Source organism: Marmota marmota, unplaced genomic scaffold, assembly GCF_001458135.2.
Source record: "Marmota marmota marmota unplaced genomic scaffold, marMar, whole genome shotgun sequence".
Classification (NCBI taxonomy): Eukaryota; Metazoa; Chordata; class Mammalia; order Rodentia; family Sciuridae; genus Marmota; species Marmota marmota.
Genome location: NW_026000205.1, coordinates 9,300,766 through 9,320,205, shown reverse-complemented (window position 1 = coordinate 9,320,205; position 19,440 = coordinate 9,300,766). Strand labels below are relative to the sequence as shown.

Sequence of the window (19,440 nt, the reverse complement as noted above, 5' to 3'; positions counted from 1 at the left end):
CATTGCCCCCACCTGAGCTCTAGGCTGGGGAGGGATGTGACCTGATAAAAAAAGAAAACTTGGCACCTTCTCTTCTTCCCTTTGTTAAAAATCCCAAGGCTGGCAACTGAGAAAGAGAAAGAAAATGCAGACTTCAAAACCCTCAGGAGCCCAAGACATCTTATTTCTTCTGTAGGCTCAGAGGCTCTTTCTTGTATTACAAAACGATGAAGGTCAGGCATCAGCCTTTTTAAAACTAATTGTTATTATTTTTGTTATCATCATCATCATTAGTATGGTGAAATAAATTCACAGTTCAAAGGGTGTTAGATGTAAAGTAAAAGTCCCACTTTCCTACCTCCTACTTCCTGGAGGTAATCATGGTCCATTTCTTCCAGAAATTTTTTTTTTTTGAACATAAAAGCATATCTTTTTTTTTTTTTTTGAACATTTATTTTTTGGTTGTAGTTGGACACAATACCTTTATTTCACCTCCCCTTATTTTTATGTGGTTCTGATGATCGAACCCAGGGTCTCGCACATGCGAGGCGAGCGCTCTACCACTGAGCCGCATCCCAGCCCCAGAGGCATATTTTTAATCAAACGTGATCATGTTCCATGCACTGTACAGGTTTTCATCCCACGTGTGATGTAAACATGGCGGTCAAGGTGGCTGGGTTTGGAAGAATAACAGGGTCCTCAGTACCCTTGGTTATCATTTTAAGCTTTACTCGATGATGCTGTTCCGGGTGGGGTTTCTTTTTGGAGCAAACCAATTCAGCTCTGCTACCTAGAAGGTCACAGTGCTCACCAATGCTTTTGTTTTCTATCCCTGCCGTCAGAAGACACCAGGGAAAAAGGTGGTTTTCACCTGGAAGGGAAACGGTGGGGCAGCACGGCACCTTCCCGGTGTCCCATCATCGCTGTCTCTGTCCTACAGTTACATGCATGGCCACTGACTGTCCTCCCACCCAGGGGACATAATGCCAGCATCATGATGATAGGCTCCAAAGACTTAGAAATACCGGCTACCCTAGGGTCTTTGGCAGGACAGTTGCCAGAGTAAGTGGGGAGCATGAGAGGGCAAGAAATTCTAAGAGGACGCAGGGGTCTGTCAGTCAGTGAGGTTTCTAGAGAGTCTGGGTCATGTTAGGACAGCTCACACAGCTGGCTTGTTTAGGATACTCCTTTATGATATTCACCATGCCCATATAAATTCTAAGTTGATATTATCTCTCTAGATGTTTCTGGAATTTCTATAGTTACAGTGATCTGATCAGAAATGTTTTCAAAAAGTGCATGCATTTCTTATCTTTTGAAGGCATAAAACTTGTTAATCAAAAACAAAAACAAAAAAAAAAAACATGGCATTCAAGCTTGGTGGTGGCAACTGTAGACTCCTCAACCCGTTGCCTTAATTTGAATCCTGACTCCTCCCTCCACAAACTCTGTGACTTTGGACAAGTGGCTTAACTCCTCTGTGCCTTAATCTCTTCATCCATGAAATGGGATCTGAGTAGGGCAGGTTGGGGGATTCGCATATGTGCCCAGGGAGCCGGGCCTTGCTATGCTGCTGCTCTCTTTCTGCTCGGCTGACAGACCAGAGACAAAGACAGCTACAGGTCACAACAGCTGCTGTAAGAAAGGGAAAGGGGACCGTGGTAGAAGGCACGGCCAGTGTTACAGGCTCCCACCTCCTGCCTCAGTTCCCATCTGTGAAATGGGAATGATCAGAAGAGGGGCTCCCTGTGTGGTGTCCGGTGAGGATGATGTACCTGGTCACTGTCATTTTTTCTCTTAGGGGTGGCCATGCCTTAGGTCAGGTCCTCATTTCACCAGGAAGCTTGAATATTTTTACCAAGAAGCTCAGACTTGAGCCCAGAAGCTAGGCCACAGTCTAAATGCAAGAGGCCCGGCCCTGGGGGCCGCTGAGTGGAGGACAGGGGGCGGCCTTGTCAACCTGGAGCCACAGGGGACAATGGTGGAGCCCCGCCCACAGCAGGAACACAGGGCTGAGCATCTCAGAGGTTAGGGGCCTCTTGAGTCCATGTCAGCTGTCACAAGGGCACCTCATGTCCCCAGTACTTGCAAATTGGGACCTAACACTCCTCAGCTCAGAACCTGCAGGGCTCCTCAGATGCAGTCCCAAGTCCCCGTGTCACTCAAGTCCCACACATCCGCCCCTGCTCCCCGAGACCTCACCTCCCACCTCTTGCCCCCTCGTCCCCCATTCCTCCAGCTCACCAAGCTTTTCGCCCCTCATGGCCCCAACTCTGGCTCTTTCCTCCACCTGGAAGCCCTTCCATGGGATTCCTTCCTTCCAGACCCCGGCCCCCAGGTGTCACCCTTGACAACAGCCCTCCCTGGCTCCCACCCCGGTACCTGGCTTTGTTTTTCTTCAAAATATTTCCCTCAGCCAGGTGCGGTGGTGCACGACCATAATCCCAGCATCTCAGGAGGCTGAGGCAGGAGGATTCCAAGTTCAAGACCAACCTCAGCAACTTAGTAAAACCCTCCTATCTCACAAAGGAGGCTGTAGCTCAAGGGTGGAGCACCTTGGGTTCAATACACCCAGTACTGCAAAAAATAAAATCTCTCTAGCTCACCCACGGGGTCCCTCTGTTCGTTTGGTCAGTGTTGGTCGCCCTTCCTAGACGTGGGCTCCATCACGGCTGTTCCCCAGTCCCTGGAACAGGCTCAGCCAGAGGTGTTCCCAAGAAGTGCCTGGATGATGAGTATACGGAGTGGGCAGGGCTCTGCTGTGCGCCTTGGCCAGGTGGAGTAGGTGTAGCCGTTCACCAGAGGCAGCTGGCTGTGAGTCCCCACAGCTTTGGAAGGAGCTCGCGGCCCCTGACCCCCGCGCTCTGCTTGCAGGCAGGTGGACGCCAACACAAAGAACGTCTTTGGGCAGCCGCGGTTAAGGGCATCCCTGCGAGACCTCCGGTCCCCTCGGAAGAACTACAAGTCCACCATTGAGGATGACCTGAAGAAACTCATCATCATGGACAACCTGGGGCCAGAGCAAGAGAGGGACACAGGGGTGCGTGGCCAGGTGGCCTGGGGCAGGGCGGGGAGGAGGGAGTGCATCTGCGGCCCTGTTGGGATGTGTGAGTGAGGGCCCTGTTTTGATTAGGAACAGAACTGGGGTTTAAGCCATCTCAGGCAGGCACCAGGAAGGCCTGGCTCACATCCTTCTCCCAGAGCCCAGGGTGGAGCAGCTGCCCCCCGCCCAGAGCTCGGGGTCCTGGAGTGGAGCAGGGGTCCCAGGGGAAGCTCTGGCGAGCTCTCATTCCCCAAGGACAGGGCAAGGCCAGAAGAGCAGGCACATGGTGGCTCCATTGTCATCTCGTCCTTGCCTGCCCTAGATAGCCTCACTGTCAGGCAGGCACATTCTGAGGGGACTGAGATGGCCTCAGGCTCCCTAGGTTGTGTCCCACCAGCCCAGAGCACAGGGGAAGAGGACACTGGTGCCTGCTGGAGTCCCAGCCTGGCTCTCGCGGGCCCGTGTGGCTCACTCCCTCCCCTACCCTGCCCGGCCTCAGCCTCGCTTGCCTGGAGCTGGTCAGCCCGCCAGAGGCCATGGGCTGCGGGTCAGGGAAGGGAGCCCAGGGGAAGCCAGGTACTTTCATTGGAGATGGAGGCTAGGTGGGCAGGAAGCCCTTGAGGACTGACCGGGGCCCCCTATGACACTGACCCCATGTTCCCCCCTCTCCTGGCAGCAGTCCCCCCAGAAGAGCCTGCAGCGGACACTGTCAGACGAGAGCCTGTGCAGCGGGCGCCGGGAGCCCAGCTTTGCCACCCCTGCCAGCCTGGAGCCAGGCCTGCCCAGTGACGTGCTCTTCACCAGCACCTGCGCCTTCCCCTCCAGCACGCTGCCCGCCCGCCGCCAGCACCAGCACCCACTCCCTCCCAGCGGCGGCCCCAGCGCCATCCCTGCCACTGGCAACGGATTCCCAGAGAAGAAATGTAAGCCTGGGCACTCTCCTGGTCGCCTGGTGGTTATCTGGGTCAGTTACCTGAGGGAGGGGACTGGGTTGCCTGTGAATTTCAGAAGTGCCTGATGGTTGGGCACTGGGTGTCACCCCAAGAGCAGAAGGTGCTTGCCAAGCATCAGGGAGTTTCCTGGGATTCTCCTGAGACCAGACAGGGTCTCAGCCCCTCTGGGTGCAGGCCTGAGGGCAGGGATTGCAGCAGCTTCCCCCAGCTCCACCCTGCAGCAACCAGTTCTGGTACCAGGCAGTTTGGTGAACATTTATTAACTGACAGGGTTCCCCCAAGTTTGCCATAGTGGGGAAGGTGCAGGGGTGAGACTTTTCCACACCTTTATTTGTCTTTAGAATCCCCAGGAGCAGGACGGTATGCGCACCACCCCCATCAGGCCACAAAATGGGGCCTGAGCTCCTGTCCCAGGCCTCTACCACCAATGGGACTTCTCTTTTTCTTTTTTTGGTGGTGCTGGGGATCGAACCCAGGGCCTGTGCATACGAGGCAAGTACTGTACCAACTGAGCTCTCTCCCCAGCCCCTCCAATGGGACTTCTCCGTGCCTCAGTTTCTTTGACTATAAAATATCACCAGAGGAGTCAGGTGCAGGAGGAGCCAGGCGTGGTGATGCACACCTGTAATCCTAGCTACTCTGGAGGCTGAGGCAGGAGGATTGCAAGTTCAAAGCCAGCCTTAGCAATTTGTCAAGACCCTAAGCAACTTAGCGAGACCCTGTCTCAAAATAGAAAGGAGAGGGCTGGGATTGTGGCTCAGTGTTAGAGCCCTTGCCTAGCATATGTGAGGCACTGGGTTCGATTCTCAGCACCACAAATAAATAAATTAATAAACAAAAGTCCATTGACAGTTTTAAAAAATATTTTTAAAAATATAGAAAGAAGAAAGGACTGGGATGTGGCTCAGTGGTTAAGCACTCCTGGGTTCAATCCCTTTGGCTTTTATGGGGTGGTTCCTGGGATTGAACTCAGGGTTAGGGTAAGGGTTAGGGTTAGAGATGCACAATCTCACCAGAGGACTGAGGGTAAAGCTCAGGGGTGGAGCGCTGGCCTCGCCTGTAATCCCAGCAACTCTGGAGGCCGAGGCAGGAGGCCTGCCTGGGCAACTTAGCAAGACTGTCTCAGAAGCAGTGGGAATGAAGTTTAGTGGTAGTGTTATCTAGGGTGTGAAGCCCTGATTTTGACCCTCACCACTGAAAAGATAAAGATAGATAGGTAGATAGATAGATAGATAGATAGATAGATAGATAGATAGATATTAGCGTATAGCAAACCCAGCGTAACATCTAAATGTGTCATTAGTACTGAAAATCTACTGGCTGCTTATTTTTGTTGATAGTGGGTTTGGGGGATTTTGTTTTTTATTGTTGTGTTGCGTTGTGTTTGAGGCACTGGGGATTGAACCCAGGAATACTCTACCACTGAGCTACATCCCCGGCCCTTTTTATTTTTTGAGACATGAGCCCATTAAATTATCCAGGCTGGCCTCCATTTTTTTTTGCAGGGAGCGGGGTGGTAGCAGGGTTTGAACTCAGGGGCACTTAACCACTGAGCCACATCTCCAGCCCTGTTTTGTATTTTATTTAGAGACAGGGTCTCACTGAGTTGCTTAGGGCCTCGCTGAATTGCTGAGGCTGGCTTTGAACTCGATCCTCCTGCCTCAGCCTTCCAAGCTGTTAGGATTACAGGTGTGCGCCACCATGCCCAGCTGACCTCCAGTTTTTTTTAATGGAATTTATATATTTATAGGTGGACACAATATCTTTATTTTTATGTGGTGCTGAGGATCGAACCCAGTGCCTCACGCATGCCAGGCGAGCACTCTGTCACTGAGCCATAACCCCAGCCCTGGCCTCCAGAGTCACTGGCATATGCCACCAACTTGTTAGTGTTTTTAATTTTTTATTTTAATTATTTTGTGTATGTGATTCTAGGGATCGAACCCAGGACCGTGGTCATAGTAGGCAAAAGTGTACCACTGAGCTTTATTTTTCAACTGATACATAAAGACATAAGGATTGTACATAATACTGGGGTGCCATGTGATATTTTAGTATACATGTGTCTGCTCTACCATCAATCATTTCTTCATGGTGAAAGCATTCAGTATCCTTTCTTCTAGTTTTGGAGGGTATATAGTACATAATTGTGATACAGTCACCCTGGTGTGCAGTACCTCACCAGAGTTTCTTGCTGCTTACAACAACTTAGTCCTTATTGGTCAGCTTTTTTCCATCCCACCTCCCCGCTAGAATGAGCATCATGAGACAGGTTTGCCCCTTTAGACTAGAGAACAAGGGTTAAAACACTAGGAGCCTGGACTTTCCAAACCTTCTAGGCCCGTGGGGTCTGGCTCCAAGCAGGACTAGTCCCCAAATTCCAGCCTTGGTTTTCCTGCTCCATACGTGGAGGTCATAATGCCACCCTCCCTTCCCCCACCACGGCAAGGCTGTGAGATGACCCCCTGACCCCAGCTTACCCCACACAGAGGAAGTATGCTGGGGACATGGTGCAGGCCTGGTCAGGCCCCTGACCCCTCTCTGCCTCATTATCCTCCTCTGTCCCTTCCCTTTGAGGGCTCCAGAGTCAGGCCCAGGACCTCAGCCTGGCACACAGGACTCGAGCTGCTGCTGGCACGATGCTCCTGCCGCCTGCCATTCCCAGAACCTTGAGGCCTCAAGGCCTCTTCCTCTGCCCGTTATGTCAAATCTGACCCACCAGGTCTCCCCACAGTGACCCTGCCACATCTCAATACTGTCTATGAACTGGTGCCCCAAGTTTCAGCACCCCGACACTCCCCCCAACTCTAGGCTCCTCTGGCGGGCCCCCTCCCACTGCTGCCTTGCGGGTGTCTTAATGGCATCTGTGCCTGATGCCTCCACCCCAGCCTTCCCCACTTGAAACCAATCCACTGGCTGTGCCCAGACCCAGCGGAACCTGATGACATCCTAGACCCTTCTCTTGTCTCACACCCACGTCCACTCTTCAGACTTTGGGGGCTCCACCTGAAGAATGGATCCAGAACCTTTTCACTTGCCCCCTCACCCACCACCCACAGCCTGCCCGGTCCCACCCCTGGTCCCTTCCGAATCCCACAGCAGCCTCCCGCCATCTCGTCTCCCTGCCCCCTCCTCCTGCCCCCCGCCACACAGTCTGTCTACTGCCCTCCCTCCAGCCAGAGGGAGCCTCCCAGCCTGCCACGACAGGGTGGCACTCCAGATAACAGGGTAACAGCTTGGTCAGGACTCACAGGGCCCCACGGCCCTGTCACCTCTGACTTAACCTGCCACAGCTCTCCTCATTCACCCTGTCCCAGCTGGACCTCCTCAGTATTCCTTAAACCTGCAGCTTGTTCCTGCCCGGGGATTTTGCCCTGGCTACTGCACCTGCCCTAAATGCTCTTCCCCAGATCTGCTCAAGGGTCACCTTCTGAGCAAGGCGTCTCCACCACCCTGTTAAAAGTTGCACCGCACAAGCTCCAATTCCCTCACCCACTGGAGGTTCCCTCACGGGATCTTCTGATAAGCAGTGGAAAGTATTCATTTGCCTCTCACGTTGTGCTCAACTCTCCCCACCTAGCTGCCATCTCCGCCTCAGAACTTTCACTGGCTGATGGACGGGACCGGCCCTTGCGGCGCCTGGACCCCGGGATGATGCCCCTGCCTGATACAGCTGCTGGTCTTGAATGGTCCAGCCTGGTAAATGCAGCCAAGGCCTATGAAGGTAGGTGCCTCCACCCCACCCGATCGGAGCCTCATCTCTGCTGCACTAGAAGGATCAGTTGAGGGCCTGTGGCTTCGCAGGCAGTTGCGCCCAGGTCCCAGAATTGGGGAGCCACGTTACTTATTCACTGTGTAGTGTTTTATCTCTGCTCTCCAGTGACCTGGTGCGCTTCCAAGAAGAGGCCCCACTCCATCCAGCACTTAGCACTTGGCAAACTCACCTCTTCTCGTTCTATCTGAGGAATATATTAGGACTCCCATGTGCAGATGAGGAAACTGAGGCTGAGTTGCCACAAAGTTAGCTGTGTTTTGTCACCTGACACATAGGTCAGGATTGGAACCCAGGACTGCACATCCTCCAAATAAAAATAGGCATAGGGGGCTGGGGCTATAGCTCAGTTGGTCAAGTGCTTCCCTCACCTGAACAAGGCCCTGGGTTCAATCCCACACCACACACACACACACACACACACACACACACACACAAAATAGGCAGAGGTTTGGCACAGTGGTGTATGCCTATAATCCCAGCCGTTTGGGAGGCTGAAGCAGGAGGATCATGAGTTCAGTATCAGCCTCAGCAACTTAATGAGACCCTGTCTCAAAATATGAAAAGGGCTGGGGATGCAGCTCGGGGGTAAAGCACCCTTGGGCTCAGTCCTCAGAACCAGAAAAACTGCCGAGGTGGGGTCTGATGACCCTGCCAGGGAGGGTGAGAGAAGGTGTGCATTGTGACCTGGGGACAATGTCAGTTGCTTGCCAGCCCCTCCATGGAAGTCAACTCTTCCATATCTACTAAAAATTTTAAATGTGCACACCCCGTTTGCCCAGCAATTCTAAGTTCTTAATAATTTTGGCTTGCGTGGGCATGCTAGTGGCACAACCTGTAATCAGTGACTCGGAAGACTGAGGCAGGAGGATTGAAAGTTCAAGACCAGCTTCAGCAACTTAGCAAGAACTTGTCCCAAAATAAAATAAGATGGGCTGGGGTTGTGGCTCAGTGGCAGAGCACTTGCCTAGCATGTGTGAAGCACTGGGTTCCATCCTCAGCACCACATATAAATAAATAAAAAACAAAGGTACAAACAACAACTAAAAAATATTTTAAAAAATAAAAATAAAATCAGAAAAGCTCAATGGAAAAGTGCCTTGGGTTCCATCCCCAGTACCAAAAACAAAACAAAGAAAAAAGTTAACAATGAAAATAAGAGCCAGGCACAGTGGCACATGCCTGTAATTCCAGTGACTTGGAAGGCTGAGGCAGGAGGATCGTGAATTCAGAGACTCTCAGCAACTTAGTGAGGCCCTAAGCAACTCAGTGAGACCCGGTCTCCAAATAAAATACGAAAAAGGGCTGGGGATGTGGCTCAGTGGTTAAGTGCCCCTGGTTCAATCCCCAGTACCAAGAAAATAAATAATAATAGATGAGCCACAGAAGGTTGGGAAAGAGAGATGAGAATAGAGCAGAAAGGCCCGGAAGAAGCCTGGCATGGTGGCACAGGCCTGTAATCCCAGCAGCTTGGGAGGCTGAGGCAGGAGGGTCTCAAGTTCTAGGACAGCTTGGGCAACTTAGCTAGGCCCTGACTCAAAAGAAAAGGGCTGGGGATGTGGCCCAGTATCAGGGCACCCTGGGTTCACCCTCAGCAGCACAGAAACAGAGAAAGAGTCAGGAGAGGAGGAGGATACCCCAGCTCCCTGGAAGCAGGGGAGGGCCTGCAGTGGGAGGGAGGGAAGGTGGCTCCAGCGCACTGCAGAGCTCGGTTTTGTTATTGTTCTGTTTTGTGGTGCTGGGCATGGAACCCGGGCCTCGTGCTAGGTGAGTGCTCTGCCACTGAGCGCCACCCCTGCAGTGTGTTCTACAGCGGTTCAGGGAGAAGGTAAACTGAGATGGGAAGAGGAGAAAGCCAATGTGGCAGCAGGGAGTGGCTCTGAGGAAAGCTCCTCCAGTCTTCACTGTGCTGTTTTAGAGAGAGTGGAAGAGGCTGAGCTGGGAAACCCTCCAGACCCAAATGGCAGCGTCCACCCTCTTCATACCTGGCACAAAGTCACCTTGTTTCTGATGCCCCCGAGTGTTCCCTTGCATGGCCGACCGTGGCTCACAGTCCAGTGATTAAGGACACTGCGGCCGTCACCAGTTCTTGCTGTTACAGAAAGAGAACCCAACAGTCGTGTTTAAGAACGCACACGTCTCGGGCTGCCCTGACCCAAGTCAAGTGCTGGGGGCCGGGGACTTCGCTTTCCCTGGCGGCCCCATGACGTCCCCTCTCTTCACTGTGCCTCTTCTATTTGACTCTTTCATTTTGCTGGAATTTTGTAAACCTTCCCGGGAGGAAGTGGAGTAGTGCAGTGAGTCTCATGGACCCATCACCCAGCTTCAGCCCCATCCACTTTGGGCTACTATTTTCAGACCCTTTATTTGTTAACAAAACCAGGGCATTTATACCAAGAATGTACGAGCTCTGAATCTGGCCACTGCCCCGCAGTGTCCTTGAGCTCGCTTATCTGTGCCTTCAGTGCTGTGTAAACGGCAGTTGGATCTAGAGGCTTGACCCCCTCAGGACGGGATCTTATCGCTTGTGTTCTCATTTTATTTGGTTGGGTTTTTTGGCAAAAATCCATCCTAAATGCCCTCACGATATATCAAAATGAAATTGAAAATTACAGACAGGGTCTGGGGGCGTAGTTCAGTGGCAGAGCGCTTGTCTGGCATGTACAAGGGCCTGGGTTCCATCCCCAGCACCACACAAAAAAAGAAAATGTCATGGAGGTTTGGGCAGGAGGTTTGTGGGGTGGGGGGCGTGGTCAGTCAGCTGGAAGAAATGGGAGCCCTGCCTTCCCACCCATGAGAACTCAGCCCCTCTCCTCTCTCTCCCTCTCCCTGGCAGTGCAAAGAGCCGTCTCGCTCTTCTCTCTAAACGACCCAGCCCTGAGCCCAGACATCCCACCTGCACACAGTCCTGTCCACAGTCACCTGAGCCTGGAGCGGGGGCCCCCGACCCCCAGGACCACCCCTACCATGAGGTGAGGTTTCCTTGGAAACATCCAGTGACCCAGCAGCCCAGGTCCCTACAGGCAAGAGGTCTGTGCAGTGAGGAGGTGGCTGCTGTGGGTCACCCCCACCACTCCCTGGGCAGGAGGTCCCCTCGCCTAACAGGATGTCAGCGTTGCACTGGGGACCAGCTGTGGCCAAGACTCCTCGCCTGCCTTGTGGATCTCTCAGTCCACTGGCAAGGGCACTTTGCACAACCTCACACAATTATTTTACTTCCAACTTTGAAAAATGTTAAGTAGCGTCCCACAACCGCCCTACTCATCTGTCCCCTCCTGGTCTCCTGTGTAGATCCCCAGGTGGCGCAGACTGGCACCCAACACCTTTCACATCTGCCCTGACAAGGCCTAAGCCAGGCTATATATGAGGACCCCTGCAGTGATTGAGGCCAGGCTCCGCCCTCTGGAGTCTGGTGGGGAGAGGACAGAGAGGTGTCTCGCTTGGCCATGGCACACGGGGCTTCTCACCGTCAGTGCGGTGTGTTGGTTCTGGGAAGGAGGCAGAGAATGTAACGGCGCTCTGCCTGCGTGACGTGTTGACGTGCATCTGTTGGCCTCGCAGCACAGGGCCCCAGGTACCACACAGCACCTGTGTGCTCTGTGGGCAACGGGAGCATTTTTTGAGGGTAATTTTGATTCTTGGGTGTTTTCTGCTCCACACACTGGCCCCAGCCCAACCTCCATGGAAAGTGGGACCCACTGTAAAGATGAGATGGGCACGCAGCGCTGGTGCTGCAGGAGCCATGGTGTGGGATGTGGCAGGACCTGTGGCCCCTGGGCTCACTGCTCAGTCACCTTGAACCCCAAGGTGACGACCTCCCCTCAGCCTCCCACCTCCCCCTGCAGGTCCCTAAGATAGAGAACCATGGAGGAGGAGAAAGGGAGGGAGAGGCAGGAGGCCAGGCCCCACCTCTTTCGCCCCTGTGCAGCTCACCCGACCCCATCCCCTGCACCCCATCCTCTCAGCCTTGTGAGCCCATGGCACCTGCCCACAGGTACCTCCCTCAGACCTGCTCTAAGCAGGGAGGGAAGCCTCTTTCTCCCCTGCAGTGCCAGGCGAGCTCAGAGCTGGAAGAATCTGCAGCAGAGGAGGAGCCTCTGGCAATGGGGTTCAGATCCCAACACCAGCACAAGGGAGGAAAGTGGGTGGCGACACCCACTCCCCAAGCCCAGGCCTCCTCCTCTGTTTCACATGAGGTACCCTCACAGGACAGTGGCTGAGACGCTTAGATTGCTCACAAACTGCTGGGTGGCGCAGGGCTTGGCCCACAGCAGTGGGGATAGGGGCTTGTCATCATTTCCAACACTGTGGTTGGTCCTGACCATAGTAGGCCCTGTGTCCGTTTGTCTATCCTCCTCCTTCCTGTGCCTGGAACAGCGCCTGACCTGCAGATGCTCAGTAGTTGTTCGGGGGTGGACTTTTGTATCCCATGGATACAGAGAAGAGATTCTCCCAAAAAGTCCCAGATAGGGCCCATCCTTGGGGCAAACGCCCGCTTCAGGTGCCACACGGCTGACCTTGTCCTCCCTCTCTCCAGTGAAGAGCCACCCCTGGATCTGACGGGCAAGGTGTACCAGCTGGAAGTGATGCTGAAGCAACTGCACACGGACCTCCAGAAGGTGAGGGCCCGCGCACACACCTGCTGCCCCTCCCCAGACCCTCCTCCCCAGACCCGCCGAGGCGCCTGCCGAGGCCACTCGGCCCCTGTCCACCCTCCTTCCTGCTACTCTTGGGTCTAGGCATGAGTAAAACAGAGAAAGTGACAATTCAGAAGGCGAGGGAGCTCACGGAGACACTCTTAGACATTGGAGAACAAATTGGTCCAACCTTTTTGGACAGCAATTGGGCAGTATTTACCAAAATGTAATCGTAGAGCAACGTGGTGGTGCACACCCATGATTCCAGCAACTCAAGAAGCTGAGGCAGGAGGATCACAAGTTCCAGGCCAGGCTTAGCAACTCAGTGAGACCCTGTCTCAAATTAATCAGTCAAAAGACTGAAGATGCAGCTCAGTGTGGGAACACCCCTGGGTGCGCTGCCCCGCTGGGGTGTGGGGAGTGTAACTGGAGGTCTGGAACTATATTACAGTTCAGTGATAGAGTGCTTGCCCAGCATGCCCGAGGCTCTAGGTTCAAGCCCCAGCACCACAAAAAAGAAATGTAATCGTGGATCTAATTGACCCAGCAATTCCACCTGTGGGAATTGGTGAGAATCTCCAGCTTGGGTACAGAGAGATCCATGAGCAGAGATGTTCATTGCTGCACTGTTGGCAATGAAAATGGGACCAGATGGCTGTCCATCAAAAGGAGAAGGGTAATGTAAATCACGGACACCCATGCAGCAGAATGGTCTGCAGCCAATTAAAACAGCAAATCTACCCCCTGACTGACGTGCAGGAGAAGGCCCAGAACTCCGGTGCAAAACACAGCAAGCTGCAGAGCTGTTTCCTAGAACTTTCTCATTTTTTTTTTTTTTTTTTTTTCGGTCTTCTCCACACTGGGGATGGAACCCAGGGCTTCACACATGCTGAGCAAGTGCTTTTCCCTGGAGCTATGTCCCAGCCCAGTGTGCTTGTTTTGTTTTTAATTATTAACAACCACGGGTTAAGAGGGACATGTAGGGCTTGGGATGTGGTTCATGGTAGAGTGCCTGTTTGGCTGCACGAGACCCTGGCTTCCATCCACTGCACCACACAAAAAAAGGAGGGACACTAGGCGATGGCATTCCAAATGGACTGTCCCTAGGGTGTACAAGAATGAGGAGAGACAAGGCAGAGGAGACTTTTGTCTGTCATTTATATACTTTGAGGTCAAAATTAAAAAGCAGAGCATAAGGGGCTGGGGTCGTAGCTCAGTGGTAGAGTGCTTGCCTCACATGCATGAGACTATGAGTTCGATCCTCAGTACCACATAAAAATAAATAAATAAATAAATAAATAAATAAAATTAAATATATATATAAATAAAAAGAAGTAGAGCACAATGTACTCCTCCAGCCCAGGAATCACAGCGGCCCAGGTTCAAACCCTGCCCCACCCTTAGTAATATGTGACCTTAAGCAAGTCACTGGCTTAGCCAGTGTTCTGTCACCCAGGAAGAGCCTCTTAGAATAGGTGATAGGGCTTGCTCAGGCTGCCTCGCTATGTGAAGCTTGGTTCCATCTTCCAGAAAAATGAGGATAATGACCGTCCCCTGGCCCTTGGGTGGGGGTAGGATGAGGTGATGACAGTATCGCGATGCTCGTCAGTTACTCCCAGGCAGGCTATGTTCTGGACTTTGCATACTTCAGGGACCCCTCGGAGCCACCCTGTCAGAATTGAGGGAACAGGACCCACAGACAGGATGTGACGGGCCAGGGTTACTCAGCTGTGGAAGCAGAGCTGGGATTTGAACCCCTACAACTGGTTCTGGCCTGGGCTCACAGATCCCCAGGGCCACTGGCTGTTCTGGGGGCTACCAAGGCCACCGGCCTGATGCCCAGCCCTCCCCCCTCACAGGAGAAGCAGGACAAGGTGGTGCTGCAGTCAGAGGTGGCCAGCCTCCGGCAGAACAACCAGCGGCTGCAGGAGGAGTCGCAGGCCGCCAGCGAGCAGCTACGCAAGTTCGCCGAGCTTTTCTGCAGGGAGAAAAAGGAGCTCTGAGGCCGAGAGGCCACCAGGCCCTGGCACCTTGCCTGCAGGCAGGCCGTGGGCTCCTGTCCTCCTCTCTCTTTCTGTAGGCCCCTGGTGGCCGGCATGACAGGTCACTTAGCCAGGCCTGGTACCTACTGCCCCCGCAGCTCTCCACGTGGACTCAGAAACCCCAGCTAGCAGTGGGGCCTGCAGGAGCCTCCCCAGGCTGTGAGTCAGGTCAACTCCTGGTCTCAGGCCTCTGCACTGACCCCCTGTGTCCCTGGGGTCACCCAGACTCTGCCTAGGACCCGGCTGTGGGAAAGTGAGAGGGGCTGCAGAGGTCAGCATCCAGCCTCCACAGCGCCCAGGACCCACACGCCAGGTTTCTTTACTGCACCCAGCAGCCTGGCTCGTGGGCAGAGCCCCTGCATGAAAAAATATGGCGTGAAATGAGTCTTTACCCCCACATCCCAAAGAAGCAAGTGCCCTCAGGGCGACAGACTAGGACCCTTTGGTCCCCAGTGTACTAGCTCCAAAAAGCATGGATGTCATCCCTTCCCAGCCCCCTCCTTCCACAAAGCAGCCAGGAGCACTTTCATAGAGTTTAAATTATTTTCTTGGAGGCCCTAGGATGGAGAGAAGAAATTCCAGCATCCAGAGGCCACTTCTTTGAGAGAAAAACTATTTGTACAAACAGGACAATTTATACGATCTTTTTCCTATCAGTTCCTCTCCCACCAGAGGCCACATGCCAGGGCTTGGGTCCCCCAGGTCCTTCCACCTTTGAGCTACTGACCTGGCCGGGCCAGACCGCCCGGCTCTCTCTCCTCCCAGCACGACCAAGCCCTGACCAGCAGGCAGGCCGCCTCTGGGCTCCAGAAGGCACCCTGGGAGCCTTGGGACAGGGCTGGACAACAACAGCCTTCATCTCCTGTCTGGTTTCCTTTTCCTTCGCAAGCCCATCTTGCAGGCCCCCAGCGACGGCCACCCAGACACACTCACTGTGCTCCCCGGGGAGCACTCGCAGTGCGAACCCCAGAGACGCTGTTCTAAAGGCAATAAGGGGCAGCTGGCGGGCAGCCAGGCCAGTGTGGTACTACGCTGTTCTCCCAGGAAACACGAGTTCCTTTTTTTTTCCTTTAAAAACAAAAAAAAAATATATATATATATATATATTTATTTTTTCATGTAGAGTTGCGCCAGAACAAGTCTGGATGGCCACAGTCTGTGGATTCCCCCAACCTCAAGCTGAGGATCGAGGCGTGTCCCCCATGGGCAGGGGGGTCAGCAAGAGGACCCAGAGGGACAGTCAGGGTGGGGGGAAGGCGGCTTCCCTTTCTGGGAAGCACCAGGCAGGAAGGAGTTGGCAACGTGGGCTGGGCTTAGAGCCCGAGCCAGGCAGCCGGCACTTGTCCAGAGACCCCCCCAGGTTCTCTTCAGGCCCAGGAACCCGGGCAGATAGGCGTTTCTGGGACTGCATAGATCAGGCACTCAGGGAGGTGCCAGGCTGGAGGGGCGGGGGCCCGAGAAGAGGGTGTTCACTGCGTCTCCCTATGATCTGCCTCTGGCCGCCAGCATCCCCCAGTCTTGAGAGTAAAACCTCACCCCTGCCACCTCCTCTCCCCACAGTGGTGGCGAGAGGCCAGCCTGCCAAGGCCAGGCCTGCCCAGCACCCTCCCCAGCCCTGGCCAACTACTGTGATGTCTCCTTCCCTGGTCCCCTTCTCGGGGGTTCTCCAGGCCCCCTCCCCACCCCCCCTCCTCAGACCCTAACCTGGAGCCTTTATTTTTTTTTCTCATATCTTCAGATCATTCGATCATTTTGGGGACCTGATCATGCACATTGACAAGTGTAAATTATGATTTTGGTTTTATTTTGTTATTTTTAAAGAATTTCTGCACAACAAATCTATTTAATTTGAGGTTGGTGTTCTATCTGATGGCTGAGATAGTAGGCTTTTTTTCATGTTGATTTGATTCATTTGGTTAATTATTCTTTATTGTCTTTTTCCCCCTCCCATCCCTGTCTTGAGATTTTCTGGCATGTTTCTGGAGGTTTCAAAGGAAATAAATGTTTCATAGAAATGGCTTGTGTGTTCACTAGCTGGGCGGCTGCCCAGTCCACATCAGCCCCCTCCTGCCGGAAGCCAACCTCAGAATGTGAAATGACCCCAAATTTAAAGGAGTGAGATTCTGCTGGGCCTGGTGGCACACCACTGTAATCGCAGAGACTTGGGAGGCTGAGGCAGGAAGACTTTGAGTTTGAAGCCAGCCTGGCACCTTAGCCAGACCTTGTTTCAAAACCAAGAAGGCTGGGGGTGAAGCGCCCCTGGGTTCAATTCCAAGTATTGGGGACAGGGGGAGGGGACACTTTTCCTTTTGGTGCCTAGTCTTCTGTGGCTAGACTCTGCCTCTTTAGGCAGATGGCACATCCCAGTGCCAGCTCATTTGCTTTTTTTTTTTCTTTTTTTCTTTTTTTAGTATTGGGGGGTTGAACCCAGAGGTGCTTTACCACTGAGCCACATCCCCAGCCCCCTTTAATTTTTATCTTGAGAGTCTGGCTGAGTTTCTGAGATTATTTGCATCTCCTGCCACAGCCACAGCCCTTCTCTCTGTGCTGGTGGAGGGATCTCCCTCTGCCAGCCGTCTAGTGGGCAGCGCGGGGTCAAGGCTGCCCCTTCTTCCTGCAAAGGGGAGGCAAAACATGGCTTCCCTTCCCTCCATGTGAGAAAGACAACACACCCTTGCGACCTCAGCCAGAGCAAGGCCTTCCTTTGGGGCCCTTCTAGCTGAGGAGGGGACTTGAACTTATGGTCCCAGATCTGCATCTGTTGAAGTTGGGTGGGAATTTGGATAAACTGATTTTCAGTTCTGGGAATTCCATGTGAAGATCCAAGGCCTAGCCTGTGTGGGAAGTCTTAGCTCTGCTCCTGTGGGTTTCACAAAGCCTCTGGAAGGGGCTGGCCATGTGGCGGGGTCTGTGCACCCCTCCTCGCCGCCCACTTACCTGTCATCTCAAAACCCATACTTCTCCGACTCAGGCCCCTCCCCCCAAGTATATTTTTCCAAAAGTGTGGGGAGTAGGTGGAGGGGAGAGCAGCCATTCCCACTAAGCAGTCTAGAGTCGACTTCTCCCTTTCTCCACCCTCTTCCAGGCCCCATCCTTAGGCCTTGCTGCCCTCCCCGCACCAGCAGGGGCCAAGGGGGGTGGGACCTGGAACAAACTGTTCTCACATCGTCCCCTGGAGCCAGCAGACACCAGCAGCTCCCAGCACCTCGCAACCCAAACACAAGGCCAGCCCCTAGAGCGTCTCAGCTGCACCCCGCCCGCCCCAGCTTTCCTCACTCGTCCTGGCCCCCAACTCACTGACCACCCACTCCAGCCAAGCCTCTGCCCAGGCTCTGAACTGCCTCCACACCTCTACCCATCTCCAGGTTTCTCTGCTGCTCCCCTAGATTCTGGGTCTGTCCCTCCCCCAGAGGTCCACACCACTGTCTTGTCCAGGGACCTTGCTGTCCCCATGTGGGCCTTCCTCCTCCCCCCTCTCCTGGGGCGCGGCCGCCCAACGCTCCATCACTCCTGGGTCCTCTCCCTCCAGACCCCGCCGGCCTCCCCGCCTGTCTCCCAGCGTGGCTGCTGTTTTTATTACTATGATTTCCTCCCTCACTAAATCTCTGTTCTCTCGGGGCTCTCTTCCCTAATTCCTGTGGCTTTCTCCTCATCTCTCGGTCCTGTTCTGTCCTCTTCTGATTCTCTCAATAAATTTGTGACTCTCAACCTTTCTCCCTCTCACCCCGCCTACCCCGACCCCAGTCTTTCTCCTCCTGTCCCTGGGTCTAAACACTCCTCCCGCCTCCTCTCCCACCTGTCTTCTCCCCTTCCCCACCTCTTTGCCCATATCTAGGACAGTGGGACTGAGGTGCCTCCCGACACCCCCACTCCCCACTCTGGCCTGGGAGGGACCGCCAGGCTCCCATCCCTCCCTTCCCCCATCCTCACTCCCGCCTCCCTCCTGCCTCCCGCTGCAGCTGCAGCAGTCCGTTGCCAGGGCAACCACAGCTGGCTGGGCGGGAGCCCCCTCCGCCCCATCCCCCTCTTCTCCTTTCTGGCAAGGCTGGGAGGAGCTGGGACAAAGCCAGAGGGAGGCGGGGTGCAGGGGAGGAGGTGGTGGTGGAGGTAGAGGCCCTGCAGTTGCTTCTCCCCCAAGGAGGCCCCAGCTCCCCTTCTTAGTGACGCCCCAAACCAAGCTGGAGAAGGAGGCAGTGGTGGGCAGAGGGGTCAGGCCCAGTTTAATACACAGAACAAGGTATTTCACAGCAGAGGCAGGCAATGAAGGAGACTCGGGTACAGGGAGGGTTCTCCTGGACTGGGGGGACCCCCAGACCCACCCCCACCTGCAGTCTCAATTTCCCTTTTTTAAACCCGAACAACAAACACACACAACCACAAGAAACAACTGCGCCACCTTGCTGCCCCCAAAATGGCCAGCGGGGTCGGCGGGGGCAGCCTGGCCTGGCCAGGCAGGGACAGGGAGCCGGAGGAGGAAAAAAAATGAGTCCTTTGCAGGTCTGTGCTTCTCGTCCCAGCGGGCGCTGGGTAGGGCCGCCTCGCGCCACGGTGCCCATGGCACGGCTGGCACCGGTGGGCACGGGGTGGGGCTGTCAGGGAGGGGCAGGAACAGAGTTCAAAACCATGGTTCACGTCATGCAGTATCCACGGTGGGCACCAGGAAAGGGGGCGAGGGTGGACACCATGCCCACCCACCCTGGGCACAAGGGGAACGGTGCCCACCGTAGGTGGGGAGGTGGGACAGCTGCGACTCCAGAAGTGGGGGTGGGGCGCCAGGCAGGAAGCTGGCCTAGAAGGGTGCCCAGTGGACGCTCAGCAGTGCCCTTCACCCAGCCAGGCCTCACAGGACTCTTCGTATATATTAATTTCTTTTTTTTTCTTTTTCCTTTTTTTTCTTTTTTTTAGTTTTTGTCTTTTTCTTTAGAAAAAGGCTCTGTCCATGCCCCTGGCTGGCATCACTACCCCTCGTGCCCGCCCAGAGGCGGGGTATGGCTTTGAGGGGAGCAGAAGCCCC

At 54.2% G+C, this 19,440-nt stretch overlaps 1 protein-coding gene across 6 annotated transcripts in view; it reads left to right on the top strand.

Moving 5' to 3' along the window:
* The window catches only part of Sipa1l3 (signal induced proliferation associated 1 like 3), a 233,045-nt gene extending 216,604 nt beyond the window's left edge, over positions 1–16,441 (top strand). For 5 of the 6 annotated variants that reach the window (XM_048790949.1, XM_015496906.2, XM_048790948.1 and 2 more), the window contains 6 exons: positions 2,854–3,019; positions 3,699–3,945; positions 7,556–7,699; positions 10,584–10,719; positions 12,285–12,366; positions 14,244–16,441. In XM_048790949.1, coding sequence (XP_048646906.1) covers positions 2,854–3,019; positions 3,699–3,945; positions 7,556–7,699; positions 10,584–10,719; positions 12,285–12,366; positions 14,244–14,387 — 919 coding nt within the window. In that variant the 3' untranslated portion in view covers positions 14,388–16,441. The remainder of the gene's footprint in view (positions 1–2,853; positions 3,020–3,698; positions 3,946–7,555; positions 7,700–10,583; positions 10,720–12,284; positions 12,367–14,243) is intronic. The other variant, XM_015496907.2, reaches the window with a different exon arrangement.
* Positions 16,442–19,440: the final 2,999 nt, after the last annotated feature.